Here is a 19912-nt window from a genome sequence, read left to right on the forward strand (position 1 = left end):
AGTTTTTTCTTCTTGGAAATTATCTTAGAACAAGCAATTTGTTCTTAAAAAAAGGAGGTATAAAATAGTGAACATCATAGTGGAAAAATTCTCCTAACTTTTCATAATATTAGCTTGAAGCTTGTATGTTTGATGATGGAATTCTAGATCAAACCATCATCTCTGCAGTATGTTTCCAGTAATTCACAAATCTGGAAAGATGTGGAGTAGTAGGGCTTAGATACTAAACCCTACTCAGTTTTCTGTACTGATCTTATTTTAATGCAAAATGAAATGCTCTTTAAAGCAGAAAGTGTTTTGTCTTTTACAAGTTGACCCCATGATCCTAGAGCTTTCAGAGATATCATGGCCACTGGAATATAAATTATTTTGATTCATTAAGGTTAGTTTGTAGGTCCTCAGGTACTTTGGTTACTGTGGTATATTGGAGGTCTATTTATTGAGGTCCTTCTATATACCGGGTAATGTAAAAGCTATAAATGTACTAACTCATTTAATCCTCACTACTACTGCCACGTAAGGTAGGTACTACTGTTACAGATGAAGAACTGGATTTTGTTACCCAGAAAATTTCCAGGGTCAGAGAACTCATGCCTGCTTTCTTTTTCACTTTTTAACTTTGCTTATTTGCAAATTTAATTTTTGCAAGAAATTGGAATTCCATGAAAATAAATGGATTTTATTCCTAAATCCTTTACTGTTCTTTTAGGTGCTTTGATATTTGAGCACTTTTGCTTACTAACAGAATTCTTACTTCTGGGTTTTCATTGGCTTTATAGGAGTGCAGATTGATCATGGCTTTCTTGTAGCATTCTTTTCCTTCTCCTCCCCCCGCCTTTTTTTTTTTTTTTACCATGTTAAATATATGACAGTGTATGTGATAGCACGACCAATATGCTAGTATTTTTTAGTCTCTATTTTTGCCACACAAGCTGGTGCATTTTATTAATTAGTTTTGATATGGTTTTAATATCATTTGGCTTTCTTTTGAAATTTTTTTTAAAAATGTCATTTTAAAAAGAAATTTCTTATAGTGTCTGCGATGAGTTTTTTACCTCTTGTGGCAGAAGAATATAAAGCACGGAGTTTATCACTTAATGTACTAGATTGAATAAAGTGCACCTATAGCCATTGAAATGACTAGCTTGATATGAATGCATTAATGTCACCGTTCATCATAATAGTATTTACATTCCCAACTCATTGAGAGATTGATCCTGCATTGTAACAGTAGAGATGGGGAGAAATTGGTTTATAATTAACTCTGCAAGAGGAATGATGGTGTTTTTATTTTTATACTTCTATATAGAAATATGTCCCTTAATTGTAAGGAGTGAACAAGTGGAAGATATTTTACTGATACGGGGAATAAATGAGTTATTTTTAGTTCTCCTTTTAGGCTGGAGAGAAATCGGCAAAAAATGTTTTGGGAGGAATAGCTTTCGTTTGATGCTTATTATTGATGTTGTGATGCTCATTTTCAGTATTTTTTTTAATGAGTGGTGGTGTCTCTTGGTTAATCAAATGGTTTATTAAGTAGATTTTTGTATTGTATATAATAGACAAATCCTCATTGTAGTTTTGGAATCAAGGTACTAACTATCTAATGAGCAAAAAATGTCCTTATATTTAATAATCTCCTAGTCAGTCACTCAGACTTCATTGCTATAAATTTAGTTGGAGAGCTGCAAAATTTATAAAGAAGACCAGGGTTAAAACTTATTTTTCTAATTATGTTTTATCATGATGAATCAGGACCATTTATTTAATGGTAAAATATCCTGGCTTCCTTTAATCTCCTTCAAATTATTTAAGCAATGAATTTTTTTAAAACAATGAGGAACATTTGATGTTTTTGCAATGAGAATATTTGTATTGAATTTGAAATCTGATAGCATTTTATGGCAAATATCAAATAAGGCAGGGAAATATTTTGCATTTCTGATCATTTTGTTTTCTAGTGGCTACCTATTTCCTGCATTCTCGTATATGTAGCTAAAGATGGTGACATCTATATTGGCCATTTGTGTTATCTATGCAAAATTAATTAAGATCTGTTGGACTGAAAAACTGCTATGATCCACTGCTTTGGTTTTTTTTTAATCCTTTAAGATTCTTTTCCATATTTAGTTTTATTTGAAGAAGCTTGGAAAGTTTTCTGCATTGAGATTTAGAATCCATAGTGTTGCTGTAATTTAGCCTTCCAGAATTTTTGAATTTGAATTTTTGTTTTCACTTCTCATGTAGACAGTATAACAACATTACATTTAACTATTAAAAATTTGACTCTTCACTGCCACATTTTTATGGTTACTGTGTATCTGTGACAGTAAAAGAACTTTGTTACTGGTGTGCAGTTTTGCCATGATTCTCTTACTGAGAAGTATGTGCAGCACATACAACTTTAATATAATACAGTTTTATAGTTTAAAGCGGTTATAAAATTATTAAAGCTTTGTGTATGGTAAGAGTATCTTCAAGGTGGGTGGATGTTCTCTGAAGGAATAAGATTATTGATATTCCAACAGCATTTTTTTTCTTTTAATGTTTTCATCAAGCACCCAGTCAGCTTGAAGAGTCTCAAATGGACCCTACCACTGAGAAATCAAGATGGCAGTCCACTATGGGGAATTGAGAAAAATGGATTAATACAAGAGTGCTGTGATAATATACAACCAAGACAGGGTTCTTTTAACATGGATTTCATGAAATGAATGAAGATATAGGTTTCTTACCCAGCACAAATGGACAGTGAATTTGACTTTCTAGAGACTTTGTATCATTAAGAACATTTTTGACATTTGGAGAAGAAAGATGGCACATTAACAGATGATAGTTTGTATGCCTGGAATCTTTTGCAGTTTGATCTGTATGAGTATGATCTTGTGGAATGTTAACTTTAATAAAATTTCTAACACTTTAAAATTTCTCAGTTTGGGCTTTTTTTCTTTAAGCTGAAGCTTTATTAAATACTCGGTGTCGCCTTAAATAACACTTTGACCTTTACAGTTGCCCAGCAGTAAAGTGTACTGAATAAAGCTGGTAAAATGGAAATGGTGTACTGGAAAATGTTTTACTTGGTTAATATTTGTCTTTTTACAAAGTTGTGGAAATTTGTGCTTTAAAAGATGGTTGTCCAGTTAAAATGCTATTTTATGCTTTCCTGAAACATCTTACAAAATAGGTTAACCAGTGGGTAATAATAGAATGTTTAATTTGCTGTGAGATTTTAATGAACTTTTAAAACAAAATGCCTTTTGCCTCAAAATTCAGCATGAGTGATACAATATTTTTCTGACTTTGTTTTGATGGAAAAGGTCCCTTTTACCTATACTTATTAAATATTATAAATAAAACATCTTGCAGAATATCTGAACACTTAAATTCAACTGAATCCTCCTATTGTCTTAATATTAGGTGAAGAGGTGTTGGATTTATAAGGGAAGGTAGGGAGGTCCTTAGGGTATTCACAAAAGGACTTGAAATTTTGGTGTCAATAATGTCTGCAATAGATTTTATGAAATAGGATTGATTACTGTATTTTTATTACTCTGTACATTTAGGAATTTAGAATAAATGAACCACAGTATGTCATAGATAACTTATGTTTGAATCCTAGGTGAATACTGGTTTCATTCATTGATAACTAAAATCAGTTTCAGTTACTATTATGGGGTGTAGTAGGCTTTTGATAAACCAAATGAATTGTTGATTAAATTTTCCCGTTATACAGAGAAGAAGTAACAGTGCAGCTTTAATTTTCTTTTGGTGAGAAAGTGTTAATCATACCATGTTTGTGATTAATGTCAAATAGCAGGGTATACATGTAGATGATCAATATATATGCAGTATTTGTTCTCATTGGCTGATTTGAGTTGGTTGGTTTGTATAAATCAAAATTGAGATTTTGGATTTTGATTTTGGTAGAGAATTATCTTGTAGAAAGTATGGGATTGAAGCTGGGTTTTGATTATGGATTTTACATTTACCTAGGTGCGACATTGTTGCTTTTGTTGGGTATAGATCTAAAATGGATTTCTCAGTGAGGGAAGGACAATTGTTCTGGCAGATAATAATGTTGAGTAAGGAAAGTTGATTTGATTTTTTTTGGTTGTGTGAATGTTTTCTTGGGGTGCTTGTTGAGAAAGTGTTGAATAATTTGGTTTTGGCATTAGTAAATTTGTTTCCTTAGATCTCACGGTTTTGATATTTAGGAGAATTTGCCCTGTGACATTACTTTGATAACTTTCCATCAGATATGACAGATTGTTATTAGTTTACCATTGTTGAAATGGGTATATACTTAGAATTTGATTAGATATACAAGGGAATGGTTGAGATATATGTGTTGTGTTGGTTTTGGAGGTGGAGTTTCTTGGGTTTGTTTTTTCATGGTAGTTACATGCTCTTGAATTTAAGAACATTGTTTTGCCCCCAAATCAGTGTGGTATGAGAATTTTTTGGGTAAGGTTTTGGCAAGGTTATATAATGGGTTAAAGAATTTTGTGAAAGTACGAAGGAAATTTGAGATTCTTGAATAAAAACTAGTTACATTAATTTTTGCCCTAATGCAACTGAACACTAGGGAGGCGCTCTTGAGTTGTACCCCTTTCTTCCAGTTGGGATGGAAAATTCCCCCTTAAACTTAGTCCTTAGATAATTTTTAGGCTTCCTAAAGAAGGCAAGACTTGAATTTAATTTATTAAGTTGAGGTTTTGCTTTTATTTAGAAACCATTTTACCCATGGTGGGGGGTAGTTTTTAAAAAGATTAATACTTAAGCTGAGCTTTATATACTCTAAGAATTATCCCTCTTTCAAAATGGCTTGATAAAACACCACTTCCTGTCCAGAGAGGAAGTTATTTTAGCTCAAGGACTGAAATATTTAGCAGATCTTTAGACAAAAGGAACAAATTACATTTCTCTCTGGCTTAAAAAGGGTGCTTGAGCCAGAGGGGGTTAAGAAACCCTCCCCCCTCCCCCTGATGGGGTGGTCTGGAGGGGCAGGGAGAGGTGGGGGTAGGGGTCCTTAGGCTCCCTGGGATGGAGGATCTTTTTTTTTTTTTTTTTTTTTTTTTGGTGGAGATGAAGGGGTGGGTCTATGGTACATCACCTGAGTTGTGGGGTAAATGTAGAGAGTGTCAATCAAAGGCAGAGCTCTCAGAGCTGGGAAGGAGGCTCTAGATGGCGGCTGTGCCTTAGAGAGAGCGCGCTCTGCTCCCTGCCTTCGCCTCACTTTACGCAACTTTCCCTAACTTTCAGGCAGCCTCAGGGGGCCCCCGCAGCCCCCTGCCTGTCCTAGTGACTTACTGGGGTCGATTCGAACCTTTTTTAGGGAGAAAAGCAGCTTTTGGGAGCTTTCTTTTCGTGCCTTGTTGGAAAGAAGCAGCCGTACTGAGAGCCCAGGTCGTTGTTTTTTCCAGCTTAGAAGCCATGGCGCACCTCCATTTTTGTGCGCTCTGCTAATGAGGTTTTTTTTCTTCCGGACCCGTTTTAGGATTAATTGTTGCTGTATTTTTTTGACCAGTTAACATATTTGAGGATAATTTTATTTATTTTTTGTTTTTTAACGGAGAATTTTGTTTTTATTTTTAATTATTTGGATCTGATATTTTTCTACTACTAGATAGGACTCTTGCTTTGGACCTACTACATGGATCAGGTAAGTTCATGATCATTAGTGATAATTTAAAAGATTTATATGTTTATGTTTGCTTTATTTTCTGTAAATATGAGAAATTCCTGGATGACGCAATAAGATACAGAGATTGTTATTTGTATCCAGTGTGTTACTTTGAGAAACTTTCCTTATTGATAGTGATGATTCTCCCTGTTCGGTTTAGCCTGTTTTTATGTGTTTTTTTTTAAAGAAAAAATAGAAATATTTTGCTTTTTGGTGCTTAACCGCTGTTGTGTTATAACAATATCGTTACATCGTCAGGACTTTGTTCCTGATAATAAAATCCATCGATAGAAGCTGGGACCTTACCTTTCTTTCAACTTTTGACAGTAAATACCTGGGCACAGGACTTCAAAGCAAACACAGATTCCCCCTCCCCCTTAATATTTAAGAATTAAAAGATGATGAGAAATAAGGACAAAAGCCAAGAGGAGGACAGTTCGCTACACAGCAATGCATCGAGGTATGAGCTATCAACTTTCTTCCTTTTTTCTTTTTTTTTGGGGGAAACCTCAGCTTACATTGTTCACCTTGACAGACAAGGATAGCTATCTGTTTTATTTTAAGTATTTTACTAATTTGGATTCGTTTTTTAAAGCGTGACCTTGAGATTGCTAATATGCCACACCCTAATTTTTTGGTAGCAATTTATGAAAGTTAAGTTGTGACTTAAGGCCTCTTACAGCAGTCAAAAGGTAAGGTACCTTTATTCAAGGGGGCCTTTCCTGTAAACTACAGTTTTTTTGTCAATAAATTTCAGTTTTTAGGTTTTCGTGCTGTAGGAAAATGACCTTGTCGGTTTAGCCATTGCTGCATTGCACCATTTTACATACAAGGCAAATTTTTTCTTTGAAGAATCTAGGATACCCAAACTTGTAACTGAAGGCCATAGAGGAGCCTTGTGGTAGTAAATTATAGTAAATAGACATTTGAGAAAGTTATATGAATGAAAAAATGTACATTTTAAAATGAAATTGCAAAAAGGACCCTTTGACTGATGCCTCTCAGTTTATATTTTTATTTGACTCTGTATTTCTTTTGATACTCTTGACATTTTAGGAAATTTTGATAAGATTTATCAAAACCTTTACTCTCGATGATTACAGTTCCTGCATTTATGAGATCAGACCTGTGATCACAGAAATCTTGGAATACTATTAATATGCTTTTATTTTGTGTTTGCTACTGATTGTAATTGTATGTTTTATATTTAAAATACTTTATGGTTTGCATTTGTATGCTTATATTCAGACAGTGCTCTCTGGTTGGTAGATGTAGTATTTTACCCTTGCATTTTAGTTGTAGCTGCTTTAAATTTATTGATTTATTTCGACAGAGTCGCCTGGAATGCTTTATCTCCTGAAGCTTACAAATGTACTGTTTGTTCAAATCATGATTTGTTTCACATTTGTTGGAGTTCACCATATTAGTGACTAAGTAATAAAGCCTCTAAGATGTTTTGTTGTATGAAAAGCCTCTAAGATGTTTTGTATGATCTGTATATTAATTTTTTAAAGTATATATGAATGCATTTCTTGATGTGTGTTCTATGAATTGTCATGTTATAAATTTTAAATCATGCATTTAACAAGAATTTGATTATATGATTTTTTTTCTCCCCAGCTTTGCTCTTTTATAATTTTATATAAACAATATACTTTATTATTAGGTTAGTGATTTGAAAGTTTTGAAAATGGTTTTTTAATAATGTTAAATTTTTATGTTTTATAAGACTTAAAATATTTTGACCCTTGCTTTTAAAAATACCTTTCCAAATTCTTTTGCAAATTGAGTTGTCACATAGTTTGGATTACTGTCTTTGGAATTGAATTGCCCATGTATACCTAGGTTAGATTTAGGACAGAAAACTTCTCTACTGATTCTAAACTGACTTTTCTGAAAAGTGATGGTGATTTGAACAAATAGGAATCCCCAGGTATCTTTGACAAATTATTAAAGATTCAATACCTAAAATTGGTACTCCCTTGAGTGTATGATTTGCATATCTCACATGGGTTTTGGCTTTCTCAGGCAAGGTTTGTGGTTAACATCATTGATCAGACTCTGCTTTCTAATTTAAAAAAATTAAGCGGTGTTGTTATTCTTTCTTTTAATGATACTCTGACCTGGAAAACTACATGGAAGTTGCCATGCATTTGTCTCCTGGTAATGAGGTTGCAGCTTAACTAGAGGCATGCACTGTACTTTTAAATGTCTTTTTTTGTCACGTATATTTTGATTCATATACCTGATGAGTGTCAAAAAATATTTGAGAGACTCCTTGAAAAGAAGATGGAGTGTTAAATTACTTTTACCCCAAATTGCATACCTTAATACATGCACATAATTATGACATCACTTCCTTTTAAAATTGTAAAGCTATAGAATGTTAGTGGTGTTTTATTGTAGTAGATTAATGTTATTTTTAAGTGAGCTAAAATTAAGGTGACTGTTATGGTAGCCAGAACTTGGTTCCTTAATCCATCAGAATTTCTCCATAAGGACCTAGTTTCTGTGGCATAAAGTCTATAGCGTTTAGGGAATACTACAGATACCCACTTTTGCAGCCTGAGCCACAGGAGAGGAAGGGAGGAGTTTGCAGGTCAAGTAAACTTTTTGGTCTGAGATTTACTTTAGCACCTGAAAGAATTGAGTGTAAATTTAGGTATGGCTGGTATGCTCCAGTTTTTGGAAATAATGGCAATACTTAACATTTTGTAAGTTTGTTGTTCTTTTGAAGTTAATGCTTAAGTATAATGTTATACTTTGTATATCATGATTTTTGAAGGTTAAAAAGTTCACTTTCAAAAACATTTTAAAGATACTTGATATCTAAATTTTTAAATATCTGAAACAAAGTTTTCGTGATAGACATATATAGAAAGGTATACCACACACTTATCTAAAATAATTTGCGGTTTGGGGTAACTTCAGTAATATCACAAAATGGAAAGAGAAGGAAATGTGAATGGAACTGCACACAAAGAGCTGTGTGTTCTAGGACGCTGCGTTTTCAATTTATCATAAGAACTGAAACAGTTTATTAAATTTATCTCCAAAACGTCTGCCTCTGAACCAGATTTTATTTTGATAACCTGAGGTGCGGGCAAAATCTTTTTAATCAGCCTTTTAGTTGTTACTCTAAAAGGCTGGGGATAGTTAGAAGTTGGCATAATGCAGTTGCTTGTGGAGTGGAACAGGGAGTTTTTTAAGTGGCAGCCATTTTATGATGCTGATAATTCTTAGGAATCGGGATTTTTTGAGAAGATTGAAAATAAAGCGAATTGAAACCTGAAATACCGAAGTATCTCCCCCCTCCTCCTTTTTTGTTCTTTGGTACTGAAATAAAGGGCAGCTTGGTAGTTAGCGCCGGCAGCAGCTCTCTGAGCCCCTGGCATCTTGGTGCAGGTCCAGCTCAGTCACAAAATGGCTGTTCCTTTGTGCCGCAGCGCTGACAGACATACTGCATTGCACTGTGTACTCGCCAAACAGCAGGAAGTTGCCGTGCCGAGTTCAAAGGCCGGCCGGCGCCGGCGCCGACTGCTGATTGGCTGTGCGCGCGCTTGGTAACAGCGGGTCAACAGCGGCGGCCTGTGGACAGGCTCCGCCCTGCGACGTCAGGCGCCTCGTCGCCGGGAGGAGCGAACGCAGTGACGTTAGGCTGCGTGCGCAGCCTACGTCGTTCCTCTTCGCCTAGGCAGCCGCACGCCAAGGGGCACGGGGGTGGGAGCGGGGGTGGGAACGGGGGAGGGGTGGGGGGGAGGGGAAGGGAAGGCTGTCTGGGACTTTCCGGTGGGCGCCCTCCTGCGCGATTTCGCCCCAGGCGGCGCCCTCCATCCAGCTCTGTGGCCGTCTCCACCCTGCAGCGTGTATTTTTTGCCCATCCCTAGGAATGGTTTTCCTCATTTAGAAGCGGCTTCTGCTTTTGGAGAAAGTAAAAGGCACTAATCGGAAACCTTCAAGTCGAAAACCTGCCAGTTTTTATCGTTTTCGCTTTCCTTTCTCATATCTTAGCGGGTCTTCTTTTTTTTTCTTTTTTGTGTTCACTGTGAAGAGATTAGTGAGTTTGTTACCATTGACCAAAAGCGTTTCACTATCAAGAGGAGATATTTTTATTTTAATTGAAACTTGTTAACGGTGTTACAGCTGTTGTTTAATACATGGCTCATAAACAAAGGGAAGATTATTTGAACTTGTCCCCGTGCATTTTTACTTGGTACCAAACATTTTCTCAATTGGCATTTGATGGCGAAAAACTCAGGTCAGTATGTGCAAAGTGATTTATTTTTAAGATTAACAACGGGATAGTTAAGTAGAAAATAGCTAAAGATATTCACCTGACCAGTAACTACTAGGTTACTAATATTAGGTTAACTTAAACAACAGAATACAGCAATAGGCATCCATAACTGTGCAAACAGGTGTTAGAAAACAACTCTTCTTACGTGTTAAAGCACTTGCTGAAGAATAGTGGCTCCCAAAGCTTGGCCAGTAGTGGAATTACTTGGCAAAATCTTAGGAAACTTCTCAGATCCCCCATTCTGGAAATTTTAATTCAATCCTGGTAGACTTGTTAAAATGCTGTAATGATGCTCATGGTCTGCCTTGTTTGGAAACCTTTGCAAGGATTTCTGGTTAAAAAAAAATCATAGCTTACCAACGGTGACTGTAATTTGGTCACACGTAATGAATTTAAGTAAGGAAAGACTATATTGGTGTTTTCGTAATCGTACCCTGGTGAAAAGTTTTTTCTAAACTTTTGGAGTGTTTTTAGCAATAACTGGAATGATCTGTTACATAGTTGGCAATAGTTCAGAAATTTTTTATTGAGTAAAAGTATGGTACTTTGAAAGAGATGTTTACCTGGGCATATCATGAGTTTCTGAATAAAGTTTATAGAAGATAAAATTCACTACGTTATTAATTGGTTTTGTAGGTTCGCATAGTCTTGGTTCTTTACGAAGAATTCTTTGTGGAAACTTCAGGTGAAATTGGGTTTTCAGTTTGTTTTATAGACTCGTTCATCAAAGCTTCTGTAAGTGATTTTTAAAGTATATGCTCAAATATATATGATGAAATTTTTAACAGTCTTAGGGACAAATACTTAAGAATTTGATGATCATTAACATGTTAGCAACTTCTGAAGGTGGATATAAAGCAAGAAGAAGAAAGGTTCTTTTTGTGTATTGAGACTGAATTCTGGTTAGTTGTATTAAAATTTTATTTGCTAAATACCCTAAATTAAAAGATAGAATTAAATAACACTGCAGTGGTGTTCCAGGATATGAACTGCTCTGTTGTAGATGTAATAAATATTGTTACTGTGTGAGTTAAAATGAATATTATGATATAGCAGTATATCTGTGAACAGTTTGCATGCCACTTGGAGCCAATTAACTTTAAAGAACCAGAGTATTAGGTCTGTTCATTGAGCTTTCTATGGGTTTTCCTCCTGTGTGCAGAATGTAATGAAATGGCAAGAAAAGTGCTGATTAATCTTTCCTCTTTCTTTTGGATTCTTGTTTTGAAAACCTGCAGTTTCCAGTTGATATTTGGCTCTTTGGAGAGTAACATCTTTTGTAAAGGTTAAGCAGTTGCAGGAAGGTGGGCAAACAGTATTTCATAAGAAGCTTTAGTTATAAAAAGTTTTAGCACGTTGTTGTTTGAGAGATGAATCTGGAAGTTTAGTTGAATTTTACCTGACAGTATGTGAAACTCGCAGATTTTATAATTGATTGGTTTACTTACCCCTTCCCATATATAGCAAACCCTGACAACTCTGAGAGATACCTCCTACAACCACCTATTTTCAGACTCCTATCATTCATTACTTGTGACCAAATTACAGTCACCATAAAATGTGGCACAGTCAACTTGCTCCTGACATAAAAATTAAGTGACTGCTCTGTGTGACATTTGGTAAATTTATTCTGGGCATGAGCATCAGTTTTTTAAGGTCTTTTAGCTTTTTTGTTTGTTTGTTTTGAAAACCTTAGAACTCAGTTGACTTTCTTAAGGAGGGCGTTTTAGCGAAGAAAGTGTTCTTTTTAATCACCCAAGAGTTATTTTGCATACATATAAAAACAACTATGTTGGGCTACTTAGCTGGTATTTGGTACTATAGCTGAATAATTCCCTCCTGCATTTCAACCTGATTGATTGGGCACTGAATTCAAATTCATACCTCACCAAAATTGCCTATTACTATTTCTTTGGAACTTCAGTGTTATTAGTATAAATCCAAACAACAGAAGTTGACACAATTCACCAAATGCCCAGGGTCTGTTTTATGTTTATTTTGTTTTCAGTAATTTAGCACAGTGTTGGAGCACATATTTTATATGTTATGGCCTTGCCCCTAATCAGTCTAAACTAATTGATAAGGGAAGTCTGAGGGCAGAGACCCTTTTATTAAAAGCTCCTCTACTGGGTGTATTGGAGGTGGGGGGACAAGGCTTTGCTTGGTGAAATAAATCACGGAGAATGTAGGTGTATGGAAGGCACTCATGCTGCATTTCAAAGCAGTTCCAATTTAGCATCTTACTGTTAACATGTTTGGTTAAGTCCCTTTTTTTCTTCCAGTTTTATTGAGATAATTGACGTACAGCACTGTATAAATTTAAGGTATACAGCATAATGATTTGACATACATACATCATGAAATGATTACCACAATAAGTTTAGTGAACATGCATCATCTGGTAGATACAAAATTAAAAAAATGTTTTCCTTGTGATGAGAACTTTCAGGATTTACTTTTTAAACAAATTTTCTGTATAACATACAGCAGTGTTAATTATATTTATCGTGTTTTACCTTACATCCCTAGTACTTATTTGTCTTATACTGGAGGTTTGTACCTTTTAGCTATCTTTATTCAATTCCCCCTCCCCACAGACCCCTCACTACCCCCCTATCCCCCAACCCTGCCTCTGGTCCACAAATCTGATCTCTTTTTCTGTAAGTTAGTTTGTTTTCGAAGTATAATTGACCTGCAACATTATGTTAACATGTTTGGCTAAGGTCACCATTTTTGTTATTTTAGTGATAGCTTCTGGAGAGTCCCCACAGTTGAGGGGAAAATGTGATTACTCTGACATTGATGGGGAGAGTGTTGCAGAAGAGCAGCAGCTGAGGCATCATTCTAAAGATAGTCTTGATTTTATACTTAGGATCCAGTTCTGATGAGTTATTTTGTAATTTGTGAAGTCTTTAACTGTTCCTTCCGTGCCGAGCAAGAGCTGTGTACAATGATGGGCACTAGTGCAGCATTTACTTTAGTACTGAAAACTTTTCTTCCCAGTTTAGGCTAATGAAGTACACTGTTGGAATTTTCTCATTTCTGAAGTGTGGATATGGGACTTCCCTGGTGGTCCAGTGGTTAAGACTCCGAGTTTCCACTGCAGGGGGCTCGGGTTCGATCCCTGGTCGAGAACTAAGATCCCGCATGCCGGGCGGCATGGCCAAAAAAAAAAAGTGTGGATAATGACAGTCTTCACTGGGTTATGAAGATTAAATCACACAATGTCTATAAAGTTTTTAACAAAGAGAGACTGTTACACTGAAAGTACTCAGTAACTGCAAGCTGCTAGTAATATTTTATTACTAATGCTTCATCTTTCTTTTTCTGTTCTAAGTCCCTCTTTTTTTTATATATAAATTTATTTATTTATTTTTGGCTGCATTGGGTCTTTTGTTGCTGTGCGCGGGCTTGCTCTAGTTGCGGCGAGCGGGGGCTACTCTTCGTTGTGGTGCTTGGGCCTCTCATTGCAGTGGTTTCTCTTGTTGTGGTACATGGGCTCCAGGCACGCGGGCTTCAGCAGTTGTGGCTCACGGGCTTAGTTGCTCCGTGGCATGTGGGATCTTCCCGGACCAGGGCTCGAACCCGTGTCCCCCGCATTGGCAGGCAGATTCCTAACCACTGAGCCACCAGGGAAGTCCCTCTAAGTCCCTCTTTAAGAGCCAGGCTGCCCGTGAGGTTCTGTGGCTGGTGGCCTAGCCTCCCACAGGAGTCTGGTCTATTTAGGCAAGTTAGGAGAGAGGTTTGTTAAAATGATTTTAGGAGGCAGGTCCTCTTATAGTTAGTTGAAACCTTGGGTGTATTTTGCAGTTAATCCTTTAATTGTTTTTATTTTTAAAATTTATCCCCCTGAGAAACCCAGCCTTTTGAAAGGAGCATATGACTCTTTCTGGAGTAGACCAGCTTGTGTGAGTCATAGCCCTCCTCTTGGCAGTCACTCTGAGTAGATGCCTTATTTCCTCCTTCTGGAGCTGGTAATTATTGCCCTGGTTTACCCTCTGTCTCATTTCCCTCTCAAGCTGTACAAGAGTGAATAATTAATACCAAGGTGCAGTGCTGTTTGGATATAAATGTAACTACAGTAATATTTACAACAAAATCTAATTGGCGGGACTTCCCTGGTGGCCCAGTGGCAAAGAATCTGCCTTACAATGTAGGGGATGCAGGTTTGATCCCTAGTCAGGGAACTAAGATCCCACATGCTGCGGGGCTACTGAGCCCACACACCTCGACTAGAGCCAGCGTGCCGCAAACTACAGAGCCCACACGCTCTGGAACCCGCGTGCCACAGGTAGAGGGAAGCTCGTGCACCACAACGAATATCCTGTGTGCTACAACCAAGACCCGCCGGAGCCGAAAATAAATTAAGTAAATAAATAATAAATAAATCTTAAAAAAAATCTAATTGGCTGTAGCTTGCTTTTACTAATCAGTCTTCACCATAGCGGCATTTGATTTAACATAATGCCTAATGTCCAGTTTATTGTGTTAGACCCATAGTCTCATGATTTGTGTTTTGGGTTTCCTCTGCTTTCTTCATTTCCTTTACTTTTGGTTTGAGTTGTTGAATTCTATTTTTTGTTTCTACCTCAGACCTTGGAGAGCTTCTAAAAATACCAATGTCCAGCCCAACCCCTGTGATTAATTTTTAAAAGCTCTCCATGTGTTTCCAATTTGCATGTGTTGTTTCCATATGTTTGCATGTTTCCCCGTGTGTTTCAAATCTTCTGATGGAGCACTTGTTACATTTTTTTCTAATCCTTTGTCTCTCCATTCCTTGTCCTATTTTCTCAGTTCCCTTTTTAGGGCAGCTTGAATTTGGAGGTCTGGAAGCAATGGGGGATGGGGTGCTGATAAGGGGGAGTTGTATGCTTGATGGAAGAGGAAAAGTTTCCATTTCAATGTCATGCCAGATCCTGCTGTAGCATACCTTTGAAATGTTTATACTAATGGGATGTTTTCACCTCCAATTGCTTTAAGTTCTAGTGCTATCTCTTCGTTACTGTGATTGTCTACTTGAACCCGTTTAGAGACCTCCAAAAGTTTGGATTCCAGAATTAACTTTGAACAGTTACATTCCATTCAGAATTCCTTTTCCCCATAGCTGATAAAGGTAACTTAGGGCTAGAGCAGTGGCCCTGGCTTGTGCTGTGAATCAGTTATTTAGAGTGGTATTTGTCACCCACTGGTGGGTTGTGAATTGTAACCAGCGTTAAAAACAGAACAAGAGAATAGAATATAAAAATAAACCTCAGGGTATTGCATTTGTATGAGTTCTTTCTTAGCCCAGTCGTGGCTGGTAATCTTTCATTTGGATTTTGTCATGAAGGAAAATAACATGTGGTGAATACCAGGGTAGATTTGCATTTTATTGAGTGTTCACTGTGTCAGGCACTGTTTCAAGGAGTTTTGAATGTATATTTTATTTAGTGTGAGGGTTAGTGTAGCAGAAATGATAGTGACCTCCTTCCACTAGCATTCCCAGGTTAACTGTCACAGAGCTTTCTTCTTTTGAACTTCTGTGGGTGGTCCTGCCTCCTGCTGAGCTCTTCTTATACTCTTGTCATCCTGTTCCTTCAGTGGGGTTGTATACTTAACGAGGATTTATAGTTACTTCTCCTATCCGTTTATTCTGGTTCTGCTTACAGTTGCGCAAACCAGTAGATGAAATGATCATTGAGATTTTTCATTGAAAACTGCATTGATTGTTTTGGAGAGATTCAATAATCGCTAACAATAGTGCCTACTATGAGCCTGCAACTTGTTCTAAGTCCTTGATATGTGTTACTTTGAGTTGTCCTCACATCACGTCTGTGAGGTAGGTAGGATTATCACCCGTCTTTTGTAGATGAGAAAACTGAGGCACAAGGGGGAATAAAGGGTAGCTAGAACTGGATTCAGACATGGGCAGTTTGGCTCCAGGATTAGATAGGTAAGAGGAAACTATGTAGGTGATTGGGGAAAATAGTAAAACTGTAGACTAATTGTGTACTCTGTTTGTCTTAAAAAACTTTACATTTTTAAAGAAACCAAAAGCTGAAAATCACTGGTGTGATTTATGCCAGAGACAGATTGCTTTTCAAAAGGCGCTGATTTTACATGGAAAGATTCAAGTTAACTTGTATCCAGTGATTTCCCCTGGGGGTAGTTTGAGAAACCGATGGGGGAGTAGTATGAGGAAAGGTGGTGGGTGGAGGGGTGCTGGAGACGAGAACCTGGCCCTCCTCTGGTTGGACAGACTCCAGCACCACACATGCACTTTGGATTTGGCCACAGTTTGTAGAGACTGAGCTTTGCTTCTAATTTTTGTTTTTTGTTGTGGTAAACTTAGTTCCAGCATAGGCTTTGCATCAGAATCACTTGTGAATTTAAAAAACCCGGGCCCATACCTGATTGGATTTAGGGGGTCTTGTAGTGGGAGGGGAGGGAGGGAAGAGGAGAGAGAGGAGGGGAGGGGAGGGGGGAGATTGTCAGAAGGGCTCCAGGTGTGTCCATTGCAAAGCCAGCGTTGCGAACACTTGTCCTATAGACATGCCCTCTGGGGAAATGGTTCCTGAGTGTGGTGGCTGTCAAAAACCTTAATTAGAGGGCGCCTTCAGTTCCAGTTGATAATGCTGGTTGATTTGACCTTAAAATGGAGGCAGTATATGGCTGGTAAGTTGTCATTTTGAGGGAAGGGGGTGATGGGTCAAATCCTTGCAGTGTTCCAGTTCCCTTGCTTGATTAAAAAGTTTGTTTCCTCTAAATTTAGCTTTATATAGGCATTTAAGTCCCCAGATTTACTTGCTAAGAATCACCTGGGGTGCTTGTTAAACATATTCCCAGGCTTCTTCCCTGGAAGTGTTGAGTTCAGTCATTCTGGGGTGGTGTCCAGGAATCTGTATGTTGAACAACAGCCTCCCTTGATTCTTGCACTGAGGCAGGTTTGGGAAATAAGGGCTAATGGAACGGGACTTTGGGTCTCTTTTCTGTTTCTTTTTAGCTGTAGAATCTCGGGCAGGAACCTCTGAGCTTGTTTCTCTGTCTTTAAAATAGGAGTAAGGGTATATAGTATGTCTCTCTTGGGGAAGTTAGAATTAAGTAAAATACTGTTTTTTATAACACTAGTTTTCAGCTTGGGGACACCACCTCCTCCCCCAGCAAGACTTTTGGCAGTGTCTGGAGGTATTTTGGGTTCAGGTCGGGGTGCTGCTGGCATCTAGTGGGTAGAGGCCAGCGATGTTGCTCAACATCCTACAATACACAGGACAGACCCCTTATTCCCCCGCAACAAAAAAACATCAATAATGGTGAGTGTGAGAAACTGGTCTAAAACACTAAAGTGCTTGCCACAGCGAGTGTTGGCTGTTATTAAGAAAGTTGGGAGGCCTCACTTTTCCTTTTCTGTGGCCTGATTCAGGGACTTCACTTTACTTCCTATGACAGTGTGGTCGTAAGTTCCACATTTACTACTGAGGTTAGCAGCCAGGACTTTTAAATCTCCTTTGAGCTTTGGAGTTGCTAACTTATAAAAGTCTAAAACTGTAGCCTGAAAGTTGTTAATAAGGAAAGATAAGACTCAAAGGGCTGAAAGGAACTCCTGGTCAAATAAGTTCATCTAACCTCAGGGTTCTAAATGTATGTAAATACATCAGTTGGCATGGTAGATTATAGGGAGAGTTCTCTCTGTAACTGCCTTTCACCGCATGAAGGGTTAGTCTTCCATGTTGTTACCCGAGTAGAAAGCTTGCCTCGCCTTTTATGTTAATCCTTAGTGCTCTGCCAGACCCACATTGGGATAGGTATTTGCCAAATGAATATTTAATTTGTACCTTACCCAGGCTTCTTGTTATAATTCACTTTTCCGTAATGATATGTATGCCTGGGTTCCATTTGTTTAATGCTTCCTAAACTATGTAGGACTACTCAAATGTTTACTGGTTATTGGGGAGCAGAGTAGCATAATAGAGATAAAGGTGACTTCTGCCTGGTACCAGTTGAAAATTTTAGAAATATGGTTATTAAAAGTAGATTTTTCCTCCATTATCATTGGGTTTCTTAATCTTGGGGTGGGGTGGGCTGGTTTACTGATGGGACTGAATTAACCCTTTATCTTCTGAAACTACACAGCATTTTTGTGTGTATTTTGTCTCTTACATATATGTACCTTTTTCCGAAAAGAGGATCCTTAGTGTTTCCAGTGTTAAAGTGAGTTCCAAAAGAATTGCCGAATCCTAGGAAGGTCTACTCCGGAATACTGATCAGTTCTTCAGTGTTAGAAACAGCTCTTTTTTGAGAAATTAAGAAAAATTCAGGGAAGTTCAAAGAATAAAATTAAAGTTTTCAACAAGTTAGATATAGTTAAAATCCTATTCACCCCTTTTCCCTAGTCACTTTCATGAACTTGGCATATAAAAACCTTGGCATTTTAAAAACGCACATGGTTCATGTAATATATTTTGTGTTTAAAAAAATATGATAGTTTTGAAATTGTCATATTGATATTTATAGATCTGATTCATCCCTAGTCTTAGCTGTTGTAGTTAATTGCATAGTATGAATGTTTCACATTTTATTTTTGCATTTTCATACATGAACATTTAGGTTATTTCCTTTTTTTTAATCTTATGAGCAGAGCTCTGAACATTTTTATACTTTCCATCTCCTGCACACATTTGATAATTTGTTTAGGTGATATACCCACTGATTAACTCACACGATTCATGCATATTTCTAGGGTAATATGCCAAATAGCTTTCCAAAGCTTCTACTGATTACTTTTTCAGTAATGGTATATGAGTACTATTTTCCCTACTTTCTCATCATACTTTAATGTTAACCAGACTTTAATTTCTGCCAAGCAGATTAATGTAAAATAATATGTTGTAAATACACTTCCCAAATTACCAGTGAGGTTTAATTACCTTTTTATATGTTTATGGGCTACTGCAGTTTGGGTTTTGTAATTGTCCATTTCCTTTGCCCAGTTTTTTATTGGATTTTTCTTTGCTATATAATTCTTCATATGTTGTATGTATAAATCCTTTGTTGTGTATACATTGAACTTTCTTTTCTCAGTCTCTTACTTGTCGTTGAAACTGGTTTATAATGTAGCTTATTCTTAAGAATCATAGGACCTGAACTAGAGGTGGAGGAGATCTTAAAGATACTGTTCAATTTATTTAAGGAGCTACATCCAGTATTTTTTTCATCAGTAAGAAACTCGTGACTTAATCTTTGCCTTTGTATCCTCTTATGACACATAGAAGTGACTTGTCCTGCACCACCCTTGGAATGATTCTGGCCTTAATCTCTTGTTGGGTGGTTTAATAATCTGTTTAACTGATTATGACAGGGACAGCAACACCACTTAGAGGTTAATAGTAGTGTGGATTTCATAATTCAGGCTGTGGGGCTGGGGGGTGACATTACACACACTTGGGCTAGGCCTCTTACGTAAAATGAAGGATTAGAGGGGAATGTTTGCAAATGGCACAGAAGTGCTCCACAAATGTTAACTATTTTAATATTGATAGAACATAGTCTGGAGATAAACTTTATGGAATGCCAGTGTAGATGGCTTTGCGTTTTTACCAGATTTTGCTTTCACCACCACCAACAAAAAGAAAATACAGCTCTGCCAAGCAGTTCAGCCATTTTGTAAGTTTAGGAAAATAAACAGTACCCAGTAAGTGCTGAAATGGCAGCTCTTGGGCCGTGAACCCGCAGGCTTGCTCTGTAGCGAAGTGTTGCTGTGCTGCCCTCTTGTGGTTATCTGGGAAGCGGTGATTAAAAATTAAAAATGGAACAATAGCTATTAATGCTGCTTGCTTTCAGAGTCCAGTTGTAAGAGACACTTAATCACTCCATTTTTGCCAGCTTCAAAAAGGATTTTGAACAGATGTCAAATCTTTTTTATCAGTGAATGAAAAGAAGTAAGCTTTTTTTAAATA

The 19912-nt window shown here is 37.1% G+C and overlaps 1 protein-coding gene across 7 annotated transcripts in view; it reads left to right on the top strand.

The window, feature by feature from the left end:
• Positions 1 to 19912, top strand: part of CHD2 (chromodomain helicase DNA binding protein 2) — a 142850-nt gene that overhangs the window by 10270 nt on the left and 112668 nt on the right. For 3 of the 7 annotated variants that reach the window (XM_060005483.2, XM_060005484.2, XM_060005482.2), the window contains 2 exons: positions 2559 to 5662; positions 6011 to 6143. In XM_060005483.2, coding sequence (XP_059861466.1) covers positions 6082 to 6143 — 62 coding nt within the window. In that variant the 5' untranslated portion in view covers positions 2559 to 5662; positions 6011 to 6081. Of the gene's footprint in view, positions 1 to 2528; positions 5663 to 6010; positions 6144 to 9425; positions 9942 to 19912 lie in introns of those variants that run through there. The other 4 variants (XM_060005481.2, XM_060005486.2, XM_060005488.1 and 1 more) reach the window with 2 other exon arrangements.

Source organism: Delphinus delphis, chromosome 2 (genome assembly GCF_949987515.2).
Source record: "Delphinus delphis chromosome 2, mDelDel1.2, whole genome shotgun sequence".
Lineage (NCBI taxonomy): Eukaryota > Metazoa > Chordata > Mammalia > Artiodactyla > Delphinidae > Delphinus > Delphinus delphis.